General features: G+C 47.7%; 1 protein-coding gene across 1 annotated transcript in view; it reads right to left on the bottom strand.

Annotated features, from left to right (window-relative positions):
* Window positions 1-21,741: 21,741 nt before the first annotated feature.
* The window catches only part of LOC146356398 (vomeronasal type-2 receptor 26-like), a 64,925-nt gene continuing 59,345 nt past the window's right edge, over window positions 21,742-27,321 (bottom strand). The window contains exons 3-5 of the mRNA XM_084830088.1: window positions 24,721-24,791; window positions 24,045-24,171; window positions 21,742-22,643 (exon numbers count right to left, since the gene is read on the bottom strand). Of these exons, the coding sequence (XP_084686214.1) occupies window positions 21,742-22,643; window positions 24,045-24,171; window positions 24,721-24,791 (1,100 nt within the window). The remainder of the gene's footprint in view (window positions 22,644-24,044; window positions 24,172-24,720; window positions 24,792-27,321) is intronic.

The raw sequence follows: 27,321 nt of genomic DNA, 5'->3' as shown, positions 1-27,321 counted from the left end.
CTCGCAGGCCAGTCCCTGTTAACAATCTTGTTGCCCTATTTTGGACCCAATGAAGTTTCTGGACTCTTTTCAAAGGCAGCCCCACGTACAACACATTGCAGTAATCCAGGCGATAGGTTATCAGAGCATGGATAACTGTAGCTAGGCTATCTCTGTCCAGAAAAGGGCGTAGTTGGTATACCAGCCTAAGCTGATAAAACGTGCTCCGTGCCACTGAGTTCACCTGTGCCTCAAGTGACAGTTCTGGATCCAAGAGCACCCCCAAACTGCAAACCTGATCCTTTAGGGGGAGTTCAACCGCCTCCAGAACAGGTTGAATATCACCAAGCCGGGCAGACGAACCACCCACTAACAGTACCTCCGTCTTGTCTGGAATGAGTTTCAGTTTATTGGCCCTCATCCAGTCCATCACCGTGCCCAGGCACTGATTCAGAACAGCCACTGCCTCACCTGGTTTTGATGAGAAAGAGAGGTAGAGCTGGGTGTCATCTGCATATTGATGGCACCTCAGCCCACACCTCTGGATAGCCTCCCCCGGCGGTTTCATGTAGATGTTAAACAGCATGGGGGGTAAAATAGAGCCCTGTGGAACCCCATGGCACAATTGCCATGGCACAGAGCAATAATCCCCCAGCACCACCTTCTGGAATCGGCCATCCAAGTAGGAGCGGAACCACTTAGTGCAGTGCCTCCAACTCCTAACCCAGGCAACCTATCCAGAAGGATACCATGGTCGATGGTATCGAAAGCTGCTGAGAGGTCCAGGAGAATCAACAGGGTCACACTCTCCCCCTGTCCCTCTCCTGGCAGAGGTCATCCCACAGGGTGACCAAGGCAGTTTCCATTCCAAAACCAGGCCTGAAGCCCGATTGAAATGGATCTAGATAATCTGTTTCATTCAACAGTGCCTGGAGTTGTCCTACAACCACCTGCTCAAGCACCTTGCCCAGGAAGGGGATGTTGGCCACTGGCCTATAATTATTAACATCCTCTGGGTCCAGGTTAGGCTTTTTCAGGAGTGGTGTAATTACCGCCTCTTTTAAAGTGGCAGGCACCACTCCCTCTCTCAAGGAGGAATTTACAACCTCCTGGACCCAGCCAGACATCCCCTCCTTGTTTGATTTAATAAGCCATGAAGGGCGAGGGTCAAGCACACAAGTGGTCGAGCGGACTTGGCCAAGCACCTTGTCCGCATCCTCAGGCCCCTGTAACTGAAACTCATCCAATAAAACTGGACCAGACGGTGCTCTGAACGCCTCTACCAATGGAACTGCATTAATGGTGGTGTCCAATTCATGACAAAACTGAGTGACTTTATCCTCAAAGTGCCATGCAAACTTGTCACAGCATGCTACCGAGGGTTCCACCATCTCTCTCCCTGGTCCAGAATGTAACAGGCCGCGAACCACTTGAAAAAGCTCCTCTGGACGACACTGAGGATGTGCAATGCTGGTGGAAAAGAACTGTCTCTTTGCCACCCTCACCGCCACAGAGTAGGCTTGATAGTGGATAAATGCCCTACCGGGCTGTTCCTTCAACAGAGAGATTGGTGACATCATAACTTCTTGGGCAGAATCTTGGCAGTAGTCATGTGGGGGCTGCAAAAACTGCTGGGGAGGGTTCTTGTTCCTGTCAGCCACTACTGTTTTCTGCCACGTCTTTATAGGAGAGCCTTTCAAGACATGATTAAAGGTGCAATCCTATACAGAGAGACGGGCACTCAGACCTCCACTGAAGTCAGAGGCAACCTCCTTTCCAATGCATGGCAGAACCAGCGCAAAGAAGGGGATTCCCTCCATGTTGCACTTTGCCTTAGATGGACATTTTCACGTCTCTACGTGAGGCTTCGGGAAGGGTCAGGAACTGGGCTGGGGATCACATGGAAAGCTGTCCAGTACAGGTTCTGTGCTCTCCTGCCATCCCTGCCCCCGGGGATGCCTGACCACCCATCCCAGAGCTCCACCACTGCCATGACTCACCTCCAACACACACTCCACAGAACCATTATGCCCAGGAGGCACAGGGACTGAAGAGCGAGTGCTGAGCCCAGGCAGTGCTCAGCTCCCCTTTCTATGCACCTGGCCTCCTGTCCGCTCCCCATTCTCACCTGTGGGATTTTGTAGATGCTCGACATGGAGGAAATGTGGAGGGAGAGGTCAGATTCAGCCCCTTCAAGGACGGCCAGCAGGTGATTCTTCCTCCCGCAGCTGTAATGTGGAATGTTGCTTTCTCCCCCAGCAAGGAGTTGCAGCATGGCGTAGGAGGTGGCTCTTCCGTCGAAGAAGGACTTGTAGATGTTGTAGCCCAGGGTGACATTGGGTAAGAGCCTGGGGTTCTGGTTGATCTCCTGAATGGCAAACATGAAGGACAGGATGTGCCAGTACCGTGTAGTTTGGAAACTGCAAAAAATAAACAAAAATTAACTGCAACACCTCGTACTGTCATTCTCCATTGAATGAAAACAAATCTCCGTTTCTTTCTTTATACCCCCAAATGGTTTTTCATGCAACTTAAATCCCAGAGTAGCCTATCATCACATAATGCTTTGGACATTCATAGGGGGCAGCAAACATACCAGGGTTGCAAGGTAATTGAGTATCTGTTTACGTGATGAAAGGAAAGATGGGGACATTTGTACCACATTCCTTGAGAGCAGATGCTGGCAGAGTGCAACGATCAAGGATATAGGTGTCTGTCTGTCTGACTTTCTGTCTGTCTGACTATATTTAGATAATCTCTCTCTCTCTCTCTCTCTCTCTCTCACAAACACACACACACACACAAACACACTTGTCTTTGGTTAAGGCTTATCAGTAAAAACATTCATTCCGTCATGTAAAATCGTAATAGGGGTGGGGTATCATTCAGAATGGTTTCACCAATGTTTTTGAAAATTATGGGTGCCAGAAGAAGTGTTGCATTTACATGCCATGAATTTTCCAGGTCTATTAGTGAACTATGGGGAGAGAAACAGCAGTATAAAGAGAAAAAGCAAGCAGGCAAACAAATCCCTTTCTCTGTCCAAAGTGACTTGGGGAGTATGTTTCAGTGACCTTGTTTGGATCAGAGTTTGTGAAGGAGAAAACCGGGGGGACAGCAAGGACCGATGAAAAACAGGATGGATCTTCATGGAGGGTGGGAGAGCCAGGCAAAAAGCAACAGGTTTAATCTGGGCCGTAATCTGGAAAGGCCCCGTGCGGCGAGGCGCGAGCTTCCTTGCAGGCGAGTGAGGGGGGAGGTCTTGGGTGGACAACCAAACCCAGTCCCCCGGTTGCAGAGACGGACCTGGCTGGTGCCGCTGGTCTGCAGAGGCTTTGTAGGCTGTCTTGGCTTGCTTGAGGGAGTCCCGTAAGAGGTGGTGTACCGCTCACAACTCCTCTAAAAAGTCCTGGGCCGCTGGCACCGAAGAGGGAGCTAGGGTGTACGGGAAGGTCTTGGGGTGGTAACCAAAATTGGCAAAAAATGGAGTTTGGCAGGTGGAAGCATGACAGGCATTGTTATAAGCAAATTCTGTGAGAGGCAGCAAGGAAAACCAGTTATCCTGCTGGTAATTTACATAACAGCGCAGATATTGCTCCAGAGTTGCATTGGTGTGCTTGGTCTGACCGTCCGTCTGTGGATGGTGGGCGGAGGAAAGACGGAGCGTCACATGGAGCAACGCCAGTAGCTCCCTCCAGAAATGGGCAGTGAATTGGGCCCCCCTATTGGAAACGCGACCCTCGGGCCATCGGTGGAGGCAGAAAACTTGTGCCACGAACAGCTCTGCCATCTCCCTGGCTGTGGGCAACCCAGAGCAGGGGATGAAATGGGCCATCTTAGAAAACAAATCCACCACCACCAGAATGGTGGTGGTACCGTGTGAGCAAGGCAAGTCAGTGATGAAGTCAAGGGAGAGCAGTTTCCCAGGACCTGAGGGGGTAGGCAGGGGGTGAAGCAAGCCTGTGGGCTTGCCCGAGGGGGCCTTCGCCTGCTGGCAGGTTGGGCAGGAGGCGACATAGGACTTGACGTCCTGACACACACGAGGCCACCAAAAATCCCTCGTCACTCCATGCAAGGTCTTGGCGATGACAAAATGCCCAGCTGTGCGGGAGTCATGACACTGATGGAGGACCTTTTCGCGGAGGGGTCTAGAAGGCACATAGACCCGGCCGTAATGGTAAAGCAGGCCACCTCGCAAACAGAAGGGGGTAGAGTGGGGGGGGGCAGAGGCTAGCCCCAATTCCTCCACCTTTGTGCAAACAAAAGCATCCTGAGCCTGTGCAGAGAGAAGGAGCTCCTCCCAATAATGAGGCACCGCAGCTGCCGCCAGGCCTTGGAGGGGGGGGAGCCGGTCAGCCTCCTTCTTGTCAAACACATCCCGAAAAGCTGCATACTTCTCTGGGAGGATGACGGTAGCTGAAGGACTGCCAGAAGCAGACAAGGAGGGGGGGAAAGGGTTAATGCCTGGGCCGGGACAGGCGCCTCCTCCGTGAGGCAATGCTCCCGGCAGTAGGGAGACGTAAACTCCACTTGCCGAAGCCCCCAAGAAATCTGAAGGTTGTGCTTATAGAGCCAGGAAAAACCCAACACGATTGGGTATAAGGGAACCTTGGCTAAGTGAAACTGAATCTGCTCAACGTGGGACTGGGTACGCAGAGTGAGTGGAACTGTAAAACGGGTCACCTTGCCCGAAGAGCGAGGACGCCAATCAATGGTCTGCACTGCCATGGGGGCAGGAAGGGGCAGGGTAGGAATCTTGTGGAAGAGGGCGAAGGCCTCATCCATGAAACTAGTCGTAGCACCCAAGTCCACTAAAGCTAGGGCCTCCACCCCACCCCGCTGTGAGGAGTGGAGGTGAACATGCAACAGCAGATGGGAGGGTGGGGGGGGTTGGGGTAGGCACCCACCCGGTAGGGAACTGACCCCCACACTGGAGGCCCCCAACAAGCTTGAGGGGCAGTCTAGTCAGGCCTGGGGATGAGGAGGAGGAGGAGGGGGAAAGAGAGGAGGAGGAGGCATCGGAGCAGTGGATCTAACTCGGCAGGTCTTGGCGAAATGCCCCAGGTTTCCACATCGAAATCATCGGCACTCAGCTCACCGGCGCTCAAGTTCCTCTGGTGGCAGTGAGGCTCGGGTAGCCCCCAGCTGCATCGGGATCTCCTCCCCCCCCAGCACCGGAGCGGGGGGTAGGGGAGGAGGCAGGAAACATGGGGGAACGGGAGGAGGGAAATCCCAGTCCCCGGTGCCGCGCCGGGTCTGCCGGCGCCCCTCCAGCCGACTATCTATCTGAAGGCAGGTCTGGATGACCTCCTCCAAAGTAGGCGGGCTGGGCATGCGCGCCAACTCATCTAAGATCTCGTCATTCAAACCATCCAAAAACTGAGCCACTAGCGCGGCATCATTCCACTGTAAATCCTTCATCAGCAAGCGAAAGATTGTCGCGTAGCTGGAAACTGAGTCCTTGCCCTGCCGGAGGCGGCAAATCTCCCGAGAAGCCATCTGCATGCGCAGGGGGTCACCGAAAAAACGTGCCATGGCTGCCATGAAACCTTGATAGTGCCCGAGCAGGGGGTCATTAGCAACCAGGAGTCCCGAAGCCCATTTAGCTGCCATGCCTGACAGTAGAGTAATGATGAAACCAACATGAACCTGTTCCGTCTGGAAATCCTCAGGTCTAAGACGCATGTACAGCTCTGATTGGGCCCTGAAAATCTGAAGAAGTCCTTTCTCACTAGAAAACTTCTCTAGCAAAGCCAGAGGCACTTGCAGCGGGGGGGATTGGAGGTGGAGGGGGCTGAAGCGCCGCCTGTAGGTTCCGCACGGCAGCTGTCAGTTGAGCCATCTGATCACGGAGCATCTGGTTCTCTTGCGCTAGAGCTTGCACCGTAGGCTAAAACGGCGGGGAAAAAAGGAACACAAATAGAAATATAAATTGGGAATGCAAATGGCGGCCGCCGTAGCCGCCGCCATTTGCGTACGCTGTTTTTCTTGGGGGGGGGGTGTCAGGGTGGACACTGAGCCCATAGAATCCCAGAGTAGTGCTGATTCTGAGGAAGAGCAGTCGCTCCTGGGAGAGGAGTGCGCTCCTCTTTCCCAGGGCCCACAGCTGATGGAGATTCCTCCCACCAGCATTCCTAGCTTAGATAGCAGTCCAGGGAGTGACAGAGCGCGGATAGTGGACTTGGTGGATGTGCGATGCCAACGCAGAGAGCGGTGCCAAGTGGAAGGCGCAGAAAAGAGGCATAGTGCCCGGTTGGCGTGCAAACAACGGCTGCGCCCAGAGGATCCAAGGGAAAAGGGGAGGGACTCTCCCTAGTCCTTAAATTCAGGGGTCTGCCAGTAATTCCCTTTCAAACGGGGACCAACTGTTCCAACGTAGGGCATAGGTACGGTGCTGCTCAGATCTAGTTGCAAACGGTATAGTTGTTAAGTTGTAAAAGATGAATAAATCTTTGAAAGGAATCCCTTTGTCTGTGTCCGGACTTGGCTACTGGATTAGACTGAGAGAGGCCTCCGAGGAGCCCTTCACACACACACACACACACACACACCTGGCTTCTTCAGAAGTAAATCCCACAGAGCGCAGTAGGATTTACAGTCACATACTGTAGTGGATGAGGAAGAAAGGTGCTCAGCCTTAAGAACTATGGCCCTTGTAATTATTCTGGAGAGGGAACCTCTATGCGGACATTTGCAGACCACTCCCAGGAAAGAACCTCCCCAGCTCCAGCCTGTGTCTTAGCACAACATTTAAAAGCAAAGAGGCTGCTGGTTCTTTTGGCTGAAACAATGCAGGGGAACCCCATGGATCCAGTCATATGTGAGCGTACTGAACTAAATGGTGGCTTCACTTTAATGAAGCTCCGAATTCTTCTTCAAAAAGGACAGAGTGGCAAAAAAAGTCAGGAGATTGATTTATGAGGGATGACCAGAGATACCAGAAAAGATGGACAGTCTCCCATAAATGGGGACAACCGGAGTTTGGAAGCATTAGCTCATCAGCATCACTTACGTGACAACCCTACTTAAAGGGGACTCAGAGAAAACGTATGGTTCGTTGCACATGAAATACTGCGATGACAGGACTCCGCTGATGAGGTAGTCTCCTGGCCGGTAATAATAGGATCCTAACTCTTGCTCTTTGTTCAGAGTGGTCAGGCAGTCCGTCTTCTGCAGTTGACCGGCCGCATAAGGAAGCAGGAGCAACAACAGCAGCAGCAATGGTATCATTCTGGGTCTGCCTCCCTCCTGCTGCTCCTCCTTGCTGAGCATTCCTTTCACCCCCACAGCCAGCTAATCAGAAGACGTGAGAAAAGTCTTGCCAGATCGAGGCTGCAGGGTCTTTACAACGACATCCAACTCTGAGCCGAAGGCAGTGGTGGGAAGTGGTGTACTAAACTACATCACAGGCATGGTCATCTCGGCCTGTCTAAATCTGAGCCCAGGCTCTCGGGAGCACAGGAGATGTTTTATGCACCAAGCTTTTCAGGCACGGTGCAAGAGGGTTCCTGGAGCTGCCTTTCATTCTGATGTTTACATCATTGGTCTCCAAGGAAAACAGAAAGCAAAACATCTCTTGGGCTTTGGCAAGGCTCAGTATAGATCACTATGTTTTTGATAATGATCAGGGGAAGCTTCACAGCTGCAACTTCATGGATTCTCTGAGTGCCTTGAAGCGAGCTGCAGAACTGGGGAAAAACATGTTTGTGAGAAGTCACATGGGCAGCTCCATCTTCTGGTTGGCAAGGGGGAAAGGTGATCCTGGCCTGGCCTGTATTCGAAAAACTCACACAAAACAGCCAATATCAAGAAAATCTCTTCGGATGTATACCGGTGTTTGGGAATGTGCGGCCCTCCACATAGCACTGGACTGCACGTTCAGCGGCCCAAACTGGCCTAGCCCATGGGGGGAAATGGTGGGAGTTGCAGTCCGAGAACATCAGCAGGGCCACATAGGGATGGATGAAAGTCACTTACCTGGTCTCGCAGCTTGCTTCGTGGTGGTAGGGAGGAGCTTTGCTTCTACCCCTGAAGTTCAGGCCAGGGGGACGGAGGCTTCCTGCCTTGCCCGGCCAAAATTCAGGCCAGGGGGGAGGCTTCCTGCTTCACCCGGCCAAAATTCAGGCCTGGGAGAAGCGCCCCGTCTCCCTGGCCGTGAACTTCAAAAGAAAAAAAAACAAAACGTGATAGGCTACATAACGATTTACGTAGCCTATCACGGCTAGATCTGCAAAGTCAGCCGTGATAGGCTACGTTAATCGTCACGTACCCTATCACAGGTGACATTTTAAAAAAAGAAAAAAAAGCGCGTATGCAAATGGCGGCCCCCATAGGGAGCCGCCATTCGCGTTCCTTATTTGGTCGCTGTAGTCTACATAAAGATTTACATAGACTATGGCGAAAATAAGGGCAACGCTATTTGCGTTGCCCTTATTTTCGCCGTAGTCTACGTAAATCTTTACATAGACTACAGGGACCAAATAAGGAACGCGAATGGCGGCTCTCTATGGGGGCCGCCGTTAGCAGACGCGCTTTTTTTAAAAAAAAAGTCACCTGTGATAGGCTACGTGACGATTAACGTAGCCTATCACGGCTGACTTTGCAAATCTAGCCATGATAGGCTACGTTAATCATTACGTAGCCTATAACAGGGGCGTTTTGTTTTTGTTTTTTACTTTTCTTGTAATGGCGGTGGCGGCAGCTGGTCAAAAGACCAGCTGCCGCCCCCGCCCCTGACGAAGACCTGCCAAACCACTGCTGAGACCCGCCGCCAGGAGCGACATTCGTAAAAGGTAAGTCCCATCCCGGGGAGGGGCGGGGGTTGGCGGGGGGGGCAGAGAATTTCTCCCCGAACCTTCGGAGGACCGAACGCGTTGGCACTCAGCCCCCCGAAGTTTTGGGGAGAAATTCTCGCCCATCCCTAGCCACATATTCCCCATTCCTTATCCGCATGAAGGTGCACACTACCTCGGGGAGTTTCCCAGCCCTGTTCCCTTTGCCAGCCCTCCCAATCGCACTTATTCTGCTTTGATCTTGTGGATCTACACAGCCTCCCACAGCGAAGACATAGGTTCCAGCTGGAAGGCGGTCACAGTGAGGGTTTGCTTGGCATGCCTTCCGCTGAGCTCATTTCTCCCTTTCGCTTTGTACTCGTCTTTCTTCAAAGTCTATAGCACATTTAATATAGGCTGACCTCCAGTTGGAACGCTCATGAGTTAGAGCTTCCCAGTTTTCAAGGCTTATGTTACCTTTTTTACATTCTTTTAGATTAGCTTTAAGAACATCTTTAAATCTCTTTTGCTGTCCACCAATATTCCGTTTTCCATTCATGAGCTGGGAATAGAGTAACGGCTTTGGAAGACGATAATCAGGCATTCGAACAACATGGCCGATCCAGCGAAGTTGATGTTGGAGACTCATTCTTTCAATGCTGGTGGTCTTTGCTTCTTCCAGTATGCTCACATTAGTCCATCTGTCTTCCCAAGTAATTTGCAGAATTTTTCGGAGGAAGCATTGGTGGAATTTTTCGAGAAGTTGGGAGTGACATTCATAGATGGTCCATGTTTCACAGGCATACAGTAAGGTTGGTAGTACAATGGCTTTGTAAACAAGCATTTTGGTCTCCCTGTGAATGTCCCGATCTTCAAACCCTCTACACTTCATTCGGGAGAATGCTACAGTCGTAGAGCTTGGGCGATGCGGAATTTCAGAGTCGATGTCGGCTTTTGTGGAGAGATGGCTGCCAAGAAAGAAAGGTGGTCAACATTTTCCAGCATCACACCGTTAAGCTGGATTGATGGCACTACAGAGGGGTTGGTTTGTGCTTGCTGGTAAAGCACTTTGGGTTTTTTTGATGTTAAGCGAGAGGCTGAGCTGTTCATATGCTTCTGCAAAGATGTTTAGGATAGTTTGGAGATCTTCCTCTGAATGTGCACAGATTACGTTATCATCAGCATATGGGCGTTCTATGACACAGGATGTAATTACCTTACTTTTTTGCTTTCAGCCTACTGAGATTAAAGAGTTTTCCATCTGTTCGATATATGATTTCTACACCAGTGGGAAATTTCCTTTCAACTAGGTGTAGAATCATAGCGATGAAGATAGCGAATAGGATCAGTGCAGAGACGCATCCCTGTTTAACACCTGATCCCACTTTGAATGGATCACTTTGAAAGCCATTGTTATCCAAGATTGTTGCCGTCATGTTATCATGGAGGAGCCGCATGATGTTCTCAAATGTATTAGGGCATCTGGTTTTCAGAAGGATGGTCCAGAGAGCAGTACGATTTACAGTGTCAAAGGCCTTAGATCAATAAACACCATGCACAGGGGTTGGTTTTGCTCCCTGCATTCTTCTTGGAGCTGTCGTGCGGTGAAGATCATATCCACTGTGCTCCTGGAAGGGCAGAAGCCATTTTGGATTCAGGGAGGATGTCTTCTGAGTAGGGATGTACGAAAGTCACTTACCTTTTTGAAGGGTGACATTTGCGGTTAGGGGGGAGGCGCTCCGTCCCTCCCCCGAATCCTGGCCGGCTGGCTCCGCGAATGGCGGCGGCCATAGCCGCCGCCGTTTGCGTCCCTGCAGTCAGCCGTGATAGGCTACATAAATGTTTACGTAGCCTATCACGGCTGACTGAAAAACAAACAAACCGCACGTATGCAAATTTGCATTTCTTATTTTGGCACGTCTTAGTCTACGTAAATGTTTACGTAGACTAAGACGGCGAAAATAAGGGGAACACAAATAGAGTAGAGTCTACGCTATTTGTGTTCCCCTTATTTTTGCCGTCTTAGTCGACGTAAACATTTACGTCGACTAAGACGTGCCAAAATAAGGAACGCAAATGGCGGCGCCCATGGGCGCCGCCATTTGCGTACGCGCGGGTTTTTTTTTCTTTTAAATCAGCCATGTTAGGCTACGTAAACATTTGCGTAGCATATCACGGTGTTTTTTTAAAAATATAGCTGTGATAGGCTACGTAAATCTTTACGTAGCCTATCACTTTTTTTGTTTTTTGGGTTTTTTTTACTGGAACTGGCGGCAGCGGCAGCCAGTCGGAAGACCGGCCGCCGCAGCTGCCACCGCCACACGGCCGCCGCACCGCCTATGGAGCCACCGCCGCCAGAAAGATTTGCCGAAGGTAAGTCCCATCCCGGGGGGTGGGCGGGGGGGCAGACCGTTCCACCACCGATTTCACCGCCGCCATTTCAAAGTAAAGTAAACCCCCCACACACACACATGATAGTCTACGCAACGATTTACGTAGCCTATCACGGCTAGATTTTCAAAGTCAGCCATGATAGGCTACGTAAATCGTTACGTAGCCTATCACGGGTGACTTTGAAAAAAAAAAAGCGCGTACGCAAATGGCGGTGCCCATGGGTGCCACCATTTGCATTCCTTATTTGGGCATGGGTAGTCTACGTAAAGATTTACGTAGACTACGGCAAAAATAAGGGCAACGCTATAAGGGCCAGTGTTTCGGCCGCGGACAGGCTGCTGCGGACGCAAATGGTGGCTGCCATAGTGGCTGCCATTTGCGTCCTTCCAGGCTGCTGTGATAGGCTATGTAAGTATTTACGTAGCCTATGATGGTAAGCTAAAAAAAACCCCGCATACGTAAATGGCGGCGGCTATGGCAGCCGCCTTTTGCATTCCCTATTTTTCTCCGTTTTATCCTACATAAATATTTACGTAGGCAATTACGGTGAAAAAAAAAGGTAACTGCAAATAGCGTAGTATTTATCATTTAGGACAATGATAAAACAACATCCAGTGTTGTTGTTGACATTCTGAACTCCGTGGCGGAACGGCCTGCCCCCCTGCAGATCCCCCCCGGGACGAGACTCACCTGGGACGGATCTTCCGGGCGGCGGCGGCGGCAGCTCCGGCAGCTGCTTTGGCGGTGGTGGCTGGTCTTCCAACCAGCTGCCGCCGCCACCATTTCCACTCAGGTTAAAAAAAAGAAGAAGAAGAAAGAAAAAGAAAGACGAGATAGGCTACGTAAAGATTTACGTAGCCTATCATGACTAGGTTTAAAAAAAAAAAAAAACGACGTGATAGGCTACGTAAATCTTTACGTAGCCTACCATGGCTGGGTGGGTTAAGAAAAAACAACAACCGCGTACTCGAATGGCGGCTAGCCTACCATGGCTGGGTGGGTTAAGAAAAAACAACCGCGTACGCGAATGGCGGCGGCTACGGCTCCCCCTCCCCAAATTAGTTACTTTAAAACCTCTGTGGGTGATATTCAGTAACACTTTTTGGCAAAGTCAAAAGAGAATTGATTTAAAGATAAATGGGGGAAAGGAGAGAGTGAAGCTAAACTCACACCAGAAGCAAAATCCCCTGCAAAACATTGAACTATACAGGCAGGAAAGCAAAAATGCAGACATACAAGTGTGTGTGCGCGCGGCACACACACACACACACACACACACACACACAGATCTGTAATTAGCATTTTCTTCAAAGCATTTGTTGTTCAGTCGTTCAGTCGTGTCCGACTCTTTGTGACCCCATGGACCATAGCACGCCAGGACTTCCTGTCCTCCGCTCTCTCCCGGAGCGTGCTCAAATCCATATACATTGCATCAGTGATGCTATCTAGCCATCTCATCCTCTGCCGTCCCCTTCTCCTTTTGCCTTCAATCTTTCCCAGCACCAGGGTCTTTTCCAGTGAGTTTTCTCTTCGTATTAGGTGGCCAAAATATTTGAGCTTCAGCTTCAGTATCTGTCCTTCCATTGAGCAGTCAGGGTTGATTTCAAAGCATTTACTTGCTTTCTAATACCCCAGCCTACTTTTCTGTCACATGATTGGTCAGTACATATGCTTTAATGTCCCACCGGAGAATTTTCCCTGTAGATATCCCTGGCAAACTAGGCAACTCTTTTTTGCTTTTCTTTTTTAATGGCAGTGGCCATTTTCCGCCCCCACCCCAAACACCAGAAAAGATGGCATGATGCAGAAAACAAAATGACCACTGCAATTACAAGAAGGCCTGCAAAGGCTGCAGCTTTTCTCTGCTTCCTCCTCAACATTCAGAATCAACAAGTGACAGGCGCTCCTATTGACTTGCACGCCTGTTAAAAAGGTGGTCGTGGTTGTTTTGCAATCGCATTCGACCATCCCCAATACATGAGGAGGAGGAAATCATCCATGTTTTCATCTTTAAAATAAAACATCGTTTTTAAAACAAACTCTGGTCCAAAAAAGGAGGCTGATATGAACTCTCAAAGTCTCTTATCATTACTTACATAGTGGTTATAATGTGAACAGTATTTGAAGCGCTAAGCATTCAGGAATGTCTCCTCAAAGCAAACCGGTGTTCCACTGATCTTTACCTAGCGCAAATAACATCAAAGTGGAAACTGAAACTGAAACACGCTGTAAAGCTAATACAAGAAAGATCACTTTTGTAGTTAGAATCATAGAACATTCAGGCTGGAAGGAGTCTATAAGAGCATTGAGTCCAGCCCCCTGCTCAGTGCAGGAATCCAAGTCAGAGCATCCCTGACAGATGGCTGTCAAGATGAGATGGCCTCATCTTGAATGCCTCCAGTGTAGGAGAGCCCACCACCTCCCTCGGTATCCAACATATAGTGACAGTGTGTCAAAACCAAGCCTACAATGGAGACTTTGCTGATTTCCTGGCTGTGACAACAGAAGTAAAAAACTATATCTGTAAGCTAGACATAACATTTGTAATATTCCTGTCTATATTTTATATTTTACATTTCATAAGGTTATGCTCAAAATCCTACAAGCTAGGCTACAGCAGTATGTGAACCGAGAACTACTGGAAGTACAAGCTGGGTTTCAAAGAGGCAGAGGAACTAGAGATCAAATTGCCAACATTCGCTGGATCATGGGGAAAGCAAGAGAATTCCAGAAAAACGTCTTTTTCTGCTTCATTGACTACTCTAAAGCCTTTGATTGTGTGGATCACAACAAACTGTGGCAAATTCTTAAAGAGATGGGAGTATCAGACCACCTGAACTGTCTCCGGAGAAACCTGTATGAGGGTCAAGAAGCAACAGTAAGAACCAGACATGGAACAACCGATTGGTTCAAAATTGAGAAGGGAGTACAAGAAGGCTGTATATTGTCTCCCTGCTTATTTAACTTATGTACAGAGTACATCATGAGAAATGCCAGGTTGGATGAATCTCAGGTCGGAATTAAGATTGCCAGGAGAATTATCAACAACCTCAGATACACAGATGATACCACCCTAATGGCAGAAAGCGAAGAGGATCTCAAGAACCTCTTGTTGAGGGTGAAAGTGGAGAATGCAAAAGCTGGTTTGAAACTCAGCATTCAAAAAACTAAGATCATGGCATCTGGCCCCATCACTTCCTGGCATATAGAAGGGGAAGAAATGGAAGCAGTGACAGATTTTACTTTCTTGGGCTCCAAGATCACCGCAGACGGTGACTGTAGCCATGAAATTAAAAGACGCTTGCTCCTTGGGAGGAAAGCTATGGCAAACCTAGACAGCATAGTAAGAAGCAGAGACATCACCTTGCCGACAAAGGTTCGTATATTCAAAGCTATGGTTTCCCCAGTAGTAATGTATGGCTGTGAGAGCTGGACTATAAGGAAGGCTGAGCGCCGAAGAATTTATGCTTTCGAACTGTGATGCTGGAGAAGACTCTTACGAGTCCACTGGACTGCAAGGAGGTCAAATCAGTCAGTCCTCAAGGAAATCAACCCTGACTGCTCATTGGAAGGACAGATACTGAAGCTGAAGCTCCAATATTTTGGCCACCTAATGTGAAGAGAAAACTCCCTGGAAATGACCCTGATGCTGGGAAAGATTGAAGGCAAAAGAAGAAGGGGACAGCAGAGGATGAGATGGCTAGATAGCATCACCAATGCAATGAATATGAACTTGAGCACACTCTGGGAGAGAGCGAAGGACAAGAAGGCCTGGCGTGCTATGGTCCATGGGGTCACGAAGAGTTGGATACGACTTAACAACTGAACAACAACAATGTTTTTATTGTAATGAGATGTAAATGTGCCATAGGATAAATAAAATAAATCTAACAGTCAGGAAGTTTTTCCTGATCTTCAGCTGGAATCTCATCAAACAGGTGGCTAATTATTTTCTAATCACCATGCGTGAAAGAGCTCTGCTGATTATTCATTGTCCTAGCTAAACTTAAAAAAAACTGTATCCCTGTGTCCTGATACTGTCTTGTATTTTATTTTATTTTGAATTGGTCTAAGGCCCATAATACATACATACATACATACATACATACATACCTACAGACACACACACACACACACACACAGATAAATGATAGACAGACAGACAGACAGACAAACAGACAGACAGATGATCTGGCTTATTCAGAAGTAAATCCCACTGTGTGCACTAGGATTTACTCTCAAGTACTGTAGTGGATGAGGAGGAAAGGTGCTCACCCTTAACACAGGGCCACAACTCTGGCTCTGTAATTCCTCTGGAGAAGAAACCTGTGGGTGGGCATTTGCATTTGGACCATTCCAAAGAACGAATCACCCTGGCTCCAGCCTGTGTTTTATCACAGCATTAAAAGGCAAAGAGGGTGTTTGCTCTTTTCATTGAAACAATGCAAGGGAACCCCATTTATCCAGTCACATGTGATCGTACTGAACTACGACATGACAGTACTCAGTAGCGCATGGGTAAACACTGACTAGCAGGTTAGTGAGTAACTCCAGGAAGGTGCAACAAAGTGTGCTGTCCTCTGCTCAATCGAGGAGAGCCATAGTGGCCTCATCGGTGTCAAGGATGTACAACTGGCCGTAGCTTGGTGTCTCATCTGACCACCAAGTGCTCATCAGATGGTAAACGGAGACTTGCACCCTGAACACAAATGGACTGGGACCTGCGGCTGTGCAATCTTGAGTGGTGCATACCAGGAAGCCAAGCTTACAGTCCTGTTGTCCTTGCGAATGCCCTTCAGGAATTGTTTGCCCAGAATGGAGCCATCAGTGACAATGTTGTGGATGAAACCTGGAACCGTGAGTGGGGGTAGTGAAACCTTTCCGCCATGGCAGCAAAGGGTTAATGATTCACCACTGAAAAGCAAGGCCTTGCGGTGCTCACAGACCTTAACAGAGTTTCCAATATCAAACCTGTTGATATTAGTTGCAGGTCACAAGGCGAAAGGCACAGTCTGCCTCTTGCGCCTGGGCTGGTTTCAGATATTGACGGATGCAAGGCTGGACAGAGCTTTGCTGTCGTCAAAAGCCCGATGGGGTGCCTGCATATCCAGGCAGGGGTGGAAAGCTTCTTCTCTAGGGGCTGGAGGGGTAGAAGTAGGGCAGAGGAGTGAGTCACGCTGAGACTCCCAGTTTGCCTGCTGGGTACTGTTACCAGTAAGCATTTGCTGTCTAGGCATGTTAGTAATGCGTGTACTATGTCATTGTTATTTTGTCAAATGTAACAGCTCAAGACTTCCTTTCTGAGCAATGAATAAATATTGACTGGGTTACTTTTAACTGTAGGTGTCTCTCTGTCCCTTCATGATTTGTTTTCTAGCTGTATGTTATTGGCATGTGTTGTACTTTGGCCTGCACCTCTGTTTCTAAAGGTGTACATACATTTTAGTGTGTGTGTTCATATATCATTCACTTCGACATGCAGAGGATTATTTTTGTTTCATTAGACCTGACTTTTTTATATTAAACATAAACCTTTATAGTATATTGATGAAGAAAATAGCCTAATTCTTTGAATAAAAAAAGCTTTATGGACATACATAATCTCCCAACTTTGAATTGCAGTGAAAACCATTGTAATTTGTGGAATTTGAGTGTCAAGGGTTGGGATGTCAGAGTATTCCACCATGGATCGCAGTGAGGCCGAAGCCCCCGCCCCCCCCACAAAAGGTGCGCAAAATGGAGCACTTACCTGCTGCTGTCCACGCTGACTTGCATTCGCTTCCTCATCATAGCCGTGATAGGCTACATAAATAATTACATAGCCTATCATGGCTAATGCAGGGACACCATTTGTGTCCCTCCAGAGGCCATGATAGGTTATGCAAGTATTACGTGTCTGGAGGGACACAAATGGCAAGCCAAAACAACAACAGTGGACGCAAATGGCAGCGGCTACGGCGGCCGCCATTTGCGTTCCCTTTTTTTCGCCGTAATAGCTTACGTATTTACGTAGGCTAAAACAGCGAAAAAAATGGAACACAAATGGTGGCCACTGTAGCTGCCGCCATTTGCGTAAGCGTTTTTTCTTTTTTAGTTTGCCGTGATAGGCTACGTAAGTATTTACATAGCCTATCACGGCAAAGGCAGCTAGGCAAATGGCGTGGTGGCCGCCATTTGTGTGGCTGCCTTTGCCGTGATAGGCTACGTAAATACTTACATAGCCTATCATGGCAATCTTGGCGGCTGCCATTTGAGTCCGCAGCAGCTGGCCGGCCGACAGACCAGCTGCTGCTGCCGCCGCCAGAGTCGCCGCCAGAGCTGCCGCCACCGGAACATCCGCCCCAGGTAAGCTTCGACCGGGAGGGGGATGCTGCGGGGGGGGGGGGAGGCCATTCTGTCACGGGTTTCGGAGGGCCGAATGCCAGTGCATTCGTCTTAACTCAAATCCGTGGCAGAATTCTCTGCCATCCCTGCACAGAACACATCTGTGGACACAGGGAGGTGATATGGTGGTTTTGGAGGGAGTTCGTATATTAAAGCCATGGATCCATGGTTTTGTGCCATGGCAGTGCTGGAAATGTTGACTCCATGATGTTTAGGCTCAGTCCATGGAGTCATGTGTGATCTGTGAAGAGTTGCTGGTTGTTCACAGGGGAGGCATCTCATGTTACAATCATGCAAAATCAAGAGGATCCATTCTACTCAATCCATTTATCACCTCGGTGTGCATTTGGCCTAATGTTTGTGTGTATGTGTCTGATTCTTTCCCTCACTCCTGACACACACATTTTCACTCTGGCATCCTGTGCTCGCTCAAGAGCATTTTTTTCTGTATTTGTGCCTCCCCCGCCCCCTTGCCTCTCTGGTTTCTCTTTCTCTCTCCCTCCCACTGTCATTCCATTCTCTATCTTTGTGGCCCCTCTCCTGTTGTGCCCTTTCTCTCTCTTGAGCCCTGCACCACCCTTCTCTCTCTCCCATCAGCCTCTGTCGCTGGTTGTTCTGCATTCTGAACTCTTCCCCCAGGTGCTGCCTGACCACCACAACTCCCACTCCCAGGTAGGGAATTAGGGATTGTGAAAAGCCTAGTCATTTTGCGGATAGTCAGGCACCTTTTATTCCATCGTCCTCCCATTGACAGAGTCTAATTTTTCTAAGTTTCCAAATTTCTGCAAATTTACATGGGCAAAATCCCCCCCCATGCACAAATTCCCCCCAAATATGCATTTTAATACCCCAGCCTATGGGGGAAATTTGCATTTTTAGCCAGGCGTGTGTGTGTGTTTTTAATTGTTACATTTTTTACAGCAAAATTTGTGCAAAACAATCTAAGGTTGGAAACACGGTTCCCCAAGTCTGTGGAATCCACCCGCCAGGGGAAAAGCCCATCTGCTGGTTGGGTTCGTAAAAATCTGAACTCACTTAGTTCTCTTGCAGATTCCACCAACATCCCTACTCACAAGTCTCTCTGACAGCCTGTCAAAAAATGTTTTTAAAAAACAGCTGGGAAGGGGCAGGGATTGGAGATCATGATCATGAATCGAAGTTTGGGCAGTGGCCAGGGGTGAGGCTAGAGTACCAACTGCACCCATTCCAGCGATGTCAGATCTGATCAATGTGACACATGCCTAAGTTACACTCTGTTTGGGCTGCGGTAACATCTTGTATGTGGGGCTGCCTTTGGTAGGGACAGGTGAATGAGTGAGATTCAAGACTGCTTGGATCTTCCAAATATTGTATCATCACTCATCACATTTCCCGTTCACAATGTCTGCTCACTCTGCAGGAACAGGAAAATTGCGCAAAACAAGCAGCAACTGAATGTGAAATGTGTGCACATTTCCCAAAATGTGTACCCATTTCCTGATTTGTGAAACTTTCCTGAATAGACTAAAGTGGGGCTGATTCAGTCTCCAGGGAAAGTTGCACAAATCAAACTGGGGAAGTTGCGCAAATTGAACAAGAGCACACATCTGCTCATTTGCAAACATTTTCTGTGGACGTGTGCTCATGATTGCATTGAGAACTTCATTCTGGGGGTACTTGTATGGTATGCGAGCAAAAGCAATATTCTCATATATCCCTGGTCTTTGGAAAGTGTTTTTAAACTTCAGATGGTGCAGAATGCTGCAGCTGGACCACTGACTGGGGCTATTTACAGGCAAAATGGAACTCCCAAATCACAACAGCTTCACTGTTGGCTACTAGTATATTTCCAGAAACAATTTATGCTGCTGGTTATTACTCAGAACGTCATGCATGACTTGGAAACAGGCTATTTGAAATATGAATGAATAGCATCTACTGCATTAATCCTTAGAGCATAGCAACACAAAACCAAGTCACAAAACATAGTAAAAGTGACATAAGACTACAGTAATCACTAATCAAAATTATTAGTTGAAATTGTTAGAATTAAAACATATTCTTACAATAACAAGCTTTGCATACGCAATCCATGATACATGACGGATTGAGATAAGAATACATTTCTCATATTTTCCAGTCTCCCAGGCAAGGCACCACATTGGGATCTACATACCTTCCCTCACATTTCGCAGCCTTGACTGTAGAAGAAGCACTCCTCCAAGCCACACACTGGGGAGTTGCTTGTAGCAGAAAACCCAGTTTCATCTGTACATCCCAAAAGTGCATTTTCCTTAAGAAGGGATTTAAATCACAATCCCTAATATCACTATAGAGTTGACATATGAGAATATAATGAGCCAAATCCCACAAAACGGGTTTCCCACAAAGAGACAATCTCTCTTAGACTGGTACACCACAAAACCTACCCACTTTCATCATTGAATCCCTTTTTTTGAAGTGCCATTGAGTGAAACCCTTTGACACTTTAGTGACACGGGTAATATAAGGTACCTGTCGGATTGGTGCTGTTCTTTCATCATAGAAGTCATAGAATCATAGAATAGTGGGGTAGAAAGGGGCCCATATGACCACTGAGTCCAACCCCCTGCTCAGTGCAGGAATCCAAGTCAAAGAATCCCGGACAGGTGGCTGTCCAGCCTCGTCTTGAATGCCTCCAGCGTGGGAGAGCCCACCACCACCCTGGGTCATAGGTTCCATTGTCGTACTGCTGCTGGGGTGAGTGCGGGCTGCTTGCTGAGCACAGGCAGGGAGCGAGCAGGGGCAGGGGCTCAGTGAGTGGGGCTCAGGGGTGTGGGCAGAGGCAGTTCTGCTGGATTCCCAGACGGAATCGGGTGCCTGCAACAATCCTACCTAGATATGGTAAAGAGTTTGAGAGGCTGGGACCCTCCCCCAAGCAACCCTTCTCTTGTGTTCCTGCAAAATGAGCATCCAATTGTGGCAGTATGGAGAGAAGGAGTTTAATACCTAGGCAGCCTCACAGCCTTTATTGTAGAAAGGTGGGATATAAAAATGAATGAATACGTACATACATACATACATACATAGATGATGATGATGATGATGATAATTTATTTATTTATTTATTTATTTATTTCTATACCGCCCAATAGCCGAAGCTCTCTGGGCGGTTCACAAAAATTAAATCCAAGCAACACACAATAAAACAATTTAAAATATACAGAACATTAAAACCACAATATAACAATACAACCACAATAAAACCTAGCAGCAGTGCAGGAGTTTAAAATACAGATTGAAAACAGCAAAGATAAAAATTTAGAAGCTAAAATGCTAAAATGCCTGGGAAAATAAGAAGGTCTTCACCTGGCGCCGAAAGGAATACAATGTAGGCATATATGGGAGGAGGCGATCCTTCAGGTAACCTGGCCACAAGCCGTTAAGGGCTTTGAATGTTAACACCAGCACTTTGAATAATACAAAACAGGGAACTTGGAGGACACAGAGAGATTGAGCTGCTGCCCAGCTGCTTCTCCGGAGGAATGCAGAACAGAACGTAGTTTAGGATGCCCCTCCCTCATTCCCTGGCTGCCTCTTCCTGTCAGTTCCATTCACTCCAGCCTCTGAACAAGAGGACATCCCAGACTTCCAGTGGAGGATGCACTAACTTCCCAGGCACCACTGAATGCCATCAGCCAGATACCCCTTGCCTCTCCTGGTTCAAAGACTTGGGAAATCTGGGTTGATGTACAGCAGAGTTGCCTTATATTGACAAAGTGTGGTAACACGGCCTTTTAATATTGGAGGCAATAAATACAGGCTACAGCCAGTTTAGAAGAAGTTCAAAAAGGCAACACTCCTATGCAGATCGTCTCCTCTGTGCTCCATCCATCCTGAATTCAGCGAGACATGCAATTCCATGCAACTAGCCAGGGAGTGGGAATAGGACGGGGATGCTGCAAAGTACATAGGAAGCCTCATAAACAGGGTTCCATGGTCTCCTCCACTCCCTGCCCCTAGGACCGCCCCCTTTCACCCTCTCTGTGCTCCATTGGTAAGCATGGAGAAGCAGAAGGTCTGGAGACAACCAAACCGACTACGACATGTTCCTGTAACAGGAACACTGAAACTGTGCAACTGAAGCTATAAGCACATCAAAACGCAGTGTTAACTATGATCTCACCAAACTAGGATCTCCTCCAAACCTACGCCAAATATTCTTCCACAACTCTACTTCTCTGGATCAGATACCCTAGTTTGTTTTGAACATGATATGCTCCTTTGTATTCAGATCAGGCCTCAGTACAATAATGTAGCACTTGGGAATAAAGATGCAGCCAAACAACCCAGCACTGGAGGCCAAGATCGAGAAGACCTGCACGGCCACCATGTATTTCCCCTTGGTGCTCAGGTAGGAGGGCACAAAGGACAGCCAAACACTGCAGAAGACCAGCATGCTGAAGGTGATCAGCTTGGCTTCATTGAAGGCCCCAGGCAGTTTCCTGGCAAGGAAAGCCACTGTGAAGCAGATGGTAGCCAGGAAGCCCATGTAGCCAAGGGCAGAATAAAACAAGACAACAGATCCTTCGTTGCATTGCAGAATGATCTGTCCAGGCTGGGAGTGCATGTCAGAGTCAGGGAATGGGGCAGAGCTCCCCAGCCAGATGGTGCAGATGACAACTTGGACACTAGAACAAGAACTGACAATGGAGTTTGCAAGACTCTTCCCCAGCCATCTCTTCACCCTGTTCCCTGGTTTTGTGGCCAGGAAAGCCAACACCACCATGATGGTTTTGGCCAACACCGAAGAAACGGCAACTGAGAAGATGATGCTGAAGGCTGTTTGTCGGAGAAGGCAAGTCACTTTCCTGGGCTGCCCCATGAACAGGAAGGAGGACAAGAAGGAAAGCATGATGAAGATGAGGAGAATGTAGGAGAGGTCCCGGTTGTTGGCCTTGATTATTGGAGTTCCTTGGTATTTAATGAAGATTCCTAATACGAAGCCCGTGGATAACGACAAGAATAGAGCAAAGGAAGTCAGGACAATTCCTAAAGGTTCTTCATAGGTGAGGAAGGTTATCTCCTTGGGGACACATTGATCTCGGTCCTTGTTTGGATGCTGATCTTCCGGACACTTGATGCAATTGTCAGCATCTGAGAAGATGGAGAGTGAGTTCAGCAGGATTCACATCAACTGTACCTCCAGAAAAAATGTGCGGTTGGGCAGGGAGAGAGAGAAACATTCCCTCACAGAGAATCTGTTTTGTGACCAGATGTTTCAGTCTATCGCCTCATCACCAAATGAGGACCTTGGTAGTAGCAGGGACAGGAAAGCTGTCTCTGTGGGGCATTACAGAGTGGTTATAAGTCAGAGAAGAACAGAGAAGAGTGGGCTAGATGGATTGATGGGTTGACTTGGAATAAACACAGCTGCCGACCTGGTTTAAATGTGGAAAAGCCAGTGTATTTATCCCAACGTTTCTCTGGATAAGGGAGTGTCTGTGAGGTCATCCTGTTCTTATCTTCATAATCATCCTGTAAGGCATGTTAAGCTACCTGGTAGCTGAGCGATTTATTTATTTACTCAACTTCTGCCCCACCTTTCTACCACAAGATGGTGCTCAAGGGACTGCTGGTTAAGTTTGCAATCTGGAGTAGAAAACTTTCATAAAGCTTTCTTATTTTTTAATCATGTTTTACTAAAGAGGTTTTTTAAAAAATAGAAGACTGAATCAACATTGGGCAAGGGAGTACTCGGATCACCAGAAAGTGGGGGTTGTATCATACTGACATCCCCTTTTCTGCCAGGGACCCCCTACTTGGCTGCCACAGGATCGCAGCACAGTGCAGACAATTCTCTGCATATAATGTAGAAAGGCCAAGCATGTCTGTACATACTGGCCTACCCCAATCATGGAAAAAGCAGAGTGATTTTTTTTGGAGGGGCATGATTTATACCAGGAACAGTGTGCACTAAGCATCCCCCCTTCTTTCCACCCCACAGATTCACTCCCATGGTCTTTTCTTTCCACTCACTTCATGGGATTAATGGTGGAGATTAAAAACAAACTGAAGCCAAGTAGGGGTCAGAGCTCAAAAAGTCTTTAGCATCTGTTCCAAAGATGTGTGAATATTTAATGTGTTAATTTAAATGCTTTTGAGCCTGAACATCAGAACAATGATCACAATGATGTACATATGGACCAGAAGAATAAAGCATTGTAGAAGAAGAACTAATAACGAATGAAAATAGCATTCAGTAGAATGGAACAAACCTTCATTAAAATCATACGATGTACTAGAACAGCATCATGAGATATTTCAGGCTGGGCAGAAGTGAATGGCCCATGACCACAAGGAATTCCCATGATGCTTTACACTAGGAGCAACCATCATTCATGAAGCCTTCTTCTCTTACTTACTCATGGAATGTTTTACTCAAGGGGTTTAAAAGAAAAGAAGAAAGAATTAAAATAAGGCTGTGGAGATTATAAGGTGTATTCAAAGAATTGCCCTATTACCCAAGGGAACTCCCATTCTTCTGATCTTGCTTACCTTCCTGAACGGATATGGTTCCTTCTGAGCATGGAGTGCAAGCATAGCAGCATGGTGGCTTTTCTTCCTGGACCTCCTTGGCGTATCCAGGGCGACAGCTCTCAGCGCACCTTGAATGAGGCACCATCTAGCAGCAAAGAGAAGGAACATCAAGGAAAACCGTGTTATGAATATTTGTGCCTATGGAAATGAGTCCTACAATTTAAACAGGTCCCAACAGGGATTCTAGCACTTGTGGCCCTAAATGAAATAGAGACATGAACCCAGGTCCTTGTTTAAGGGAAGCACTTTTAATCCATCACAACATGGCATGGGAGATTTTGGCCTGTTTGTTTCAAAATGTATAGACGACCTATTGTATACATGTACTCCAGCCAATATAAAAACTGGAGGGGAAAAAGTATGACAATGAAATAAACTAAAAGATAATTGTAGAATAACAGAAATTACAAACAACAGCAATAAAAGAACAACTTTCAAAACATGTGCATGCAATAACAGTGAATGATAGGGGGAGGGAGATGAGCTTTTTGTGGGAGGATAGGCACCACCATTGAAAAGGCCCTCTCCTCTTCCCCATTTTGATCTTCAGTGGCAGGGGCAGAAGGCAAAGGAATGATCAGAGGCCTCATTTCACAGCTGGAGATGGAAAGGCATTTTAAGAAGCAGGGGGTACCTGGTGGATTTCGAGACAGTGAGTAGGGTACGTGATGGATTTATATCCCCCAAAGAAGATAAAAAAGGCCTCTAGAAACAGAAAGGACTTCCTGCATGAGAATCATACCAGATCACAACCTCCAGGGACGTTGCCACACCACAAAAGGCCTTCCTGCCAATTGTCACCAGCCAAATCACAGCTGGCCATGCCACTTGGAGGAGGCCTCATCAGATGCTCTAAGACAACTTATCCAAGAGTCATGTGGAAGATGCCATTTTTACAAGGGCTGTTGACTACTTCAGTCTGAACCCTGAATCCCTAGCGTGTCTGGGAGCTTCGGTCTGAAGTGGTGCAGTTCCGGAGCAGGTCAGGATCAGGTCAGAACACTCCAATGTGGGTTGGATTACTCTGAAGAGCTTTGGGGGTGCTTTAGCCCTATGTGGATAGCAACCCCATCCAGGTGTGTGAGCCCCTCACTCCTTACGTGGCCTCCAGTGAATCACACACAGCCATCACCCTCGTGGAGGGAGTTGCCATTTCCTTTCAAAATGGTGACACTTCTTCTTCCAGGAAGAGGAAATACCATTTTAAAAGATAAAAAAAAAGTGACTCCCTTGCAGAAGCCAATGGGTGCGAGCACTCCAGAGAGATCCAGGTCAGGAGTGGGGGTTCTGTGGGGGTGGCAACAACAGTGGGGGGTCACTCTCAGTGGGTTTTTCCCCCCTTCTGCTTTGGTTCTCTAGATGTTGCTTCAGATCTGGAGAAGTGGGTCAACCTGGCTTCAGGGGAGGTTGAGGCAAGTTTGGGCCAATTCGAGTCCTCTAAATTGACCTCTGTATTAGGTTGGGTGGGCTGTGCACAGCCCTAAGTTTTTCTCCCCTGACACTAGAGGGCTTCAAATGGATCAGCACCTTAATCTGCATCCGGAAGCTGAGCGTGAGCCAAGGAAGATCTTTTAAAACAGGTGTGGTACTGTCTCTCTGCCCTGCCACATTTATCATCTAAGGGGTCACCAGAACTCTCTCCACTGTATTCAGAGGAAGCCCCACCTGGCAGCTGCAAGCCTCCTTTTGGACCTCTGTACCACTCAAGTTTAGAGGAACTTCACTCTTCCTGTGCTATTGCTCCCTATTTGCTCCATCCAAAAAGGATGATTGTATTTTGCAAATGGGTGAGGGTGGGAGGCCAGGGACAAGCAATAAATCCAAGCCATATAAATGGGATAGGGGAGAAAGGCTGGGATGGAAGTACACTTCTCCTCTGTGATGGATTAGTTCTTCTTTGGCCAACTTCAGATGTGGGAGATATTTTGCTCTTTCAGACTGAGGGGATGCTAAATTGTCCTGGAGGGTTCTTATCAGCAAGAGGGGTTATCACCCACCCTTCCTACAACTGCATGAGATGTGTGTGAAAGGGGGGGCATTATTTTACTCCAACCCTTTTCTTTTTAGGAAGATTCAGGTCAGTTAATGTAGCAAACTGCAGAGGCCAACCCTGAACAGGAATGCTTTCATAATATCTGTCTATTGCTCCCCATAACATATGTGGAGGATGGGCATCTCCTCACAAAATCTCATCTTGACCCTGTCTCCAAAGTTTACTGCCCCAACTGGGCATTGTGTTACTTTGCATAGTCTGCCTCTTGTCTCTGCACCACCTCTTTTAAGTCAGTCCAATTCTACCCATACTGGGGCCATAATTCAGCACTACAGCGCCTGTTTTATATGCACAATGTCCCAGGTCCAGTCCCTGGCATCTCCTGGTAGGACTGGAATAACTCCTGCCTGAAACCCTGGAGAGCCATTACTAGTCTGGGTAAAATGAGCCTATATTTTTGGAGGCAGCTACATACGTTGACCCTTGAATTAAGTATGAATTTGGAGTAGTGAATAACTGACGGGATAGACATGTAGCCTAACACATATTTAGAAGCGAGGGCTGGGGGGTGGGACACACAACACAGGGTGGATATTATTAGAGCTTAAGAGATGTCACAAGCCAATAATAGGACACGAATTCTTTCCCCTACCTCATTAAAATAGCTGGGCCATGCAATGGCTTCCCGCTTAATGGTGAGTTTCATGTCTGCAGATGCCTGTCTCTCCACACTCCCAATAGTCACTCTAGCACGAGACTCATTGGGAAACATCACCCAATTCACAATATCATAGTCAGCTGCCATTTTCCCAGTCTTATCCAGATACAGTCCATCCATGGAAGCATTAGAAAACTGGATTTCTCGTAAGAAAGTGTGAAGCTAGAATGACAGAGAAAACGGCCCGGATTTAGAAATCATGAAAATACAGTCAATAGCTTAGGCCTCATCACTTTGAGTTCTAACCTTTGATGGTCAGTGCACATCCCATTGAGGCTCATAATGCCATCCTTTGGCTGCAAAAGTAAACTTGCAGAACTTTTTTTTTTTTTACATTGGAGGGAGAAGGAGCTAGTCCTCATTAGTACAAAGTGCGCCTTGGCACATGACCAGAATTCTCATCCAAAAAAGTGCATCTCATCAGTGAACAGATGGCAGAACTAAAGATGCCTGATCATCTGCACAGATTTTAAAAGAAAACCTGCACATTCCTACTCATAATGAAGATACCGGGCATGTTCAGG

Source organism: Heloderma suspectum, chromosome 2 (assembly GCF_057233095.1).
Source record: "Heloderma suspectum isolate Gila_16-S chromosome 2, 16-S_ref, whole genome shotgun sequence".
Taxonomy (NCBI): Eukaryota; Metazoa; Chordata; class Lepidosauria; order Squamata; family Helodermatidae; genus Heloderma; species Heloderma suspectum.
The sequence above is the reverse complement of the archived record's forward strand: the minus strand, read 5'-3'. Positions and strand labels throughout refer to the sequence as shown.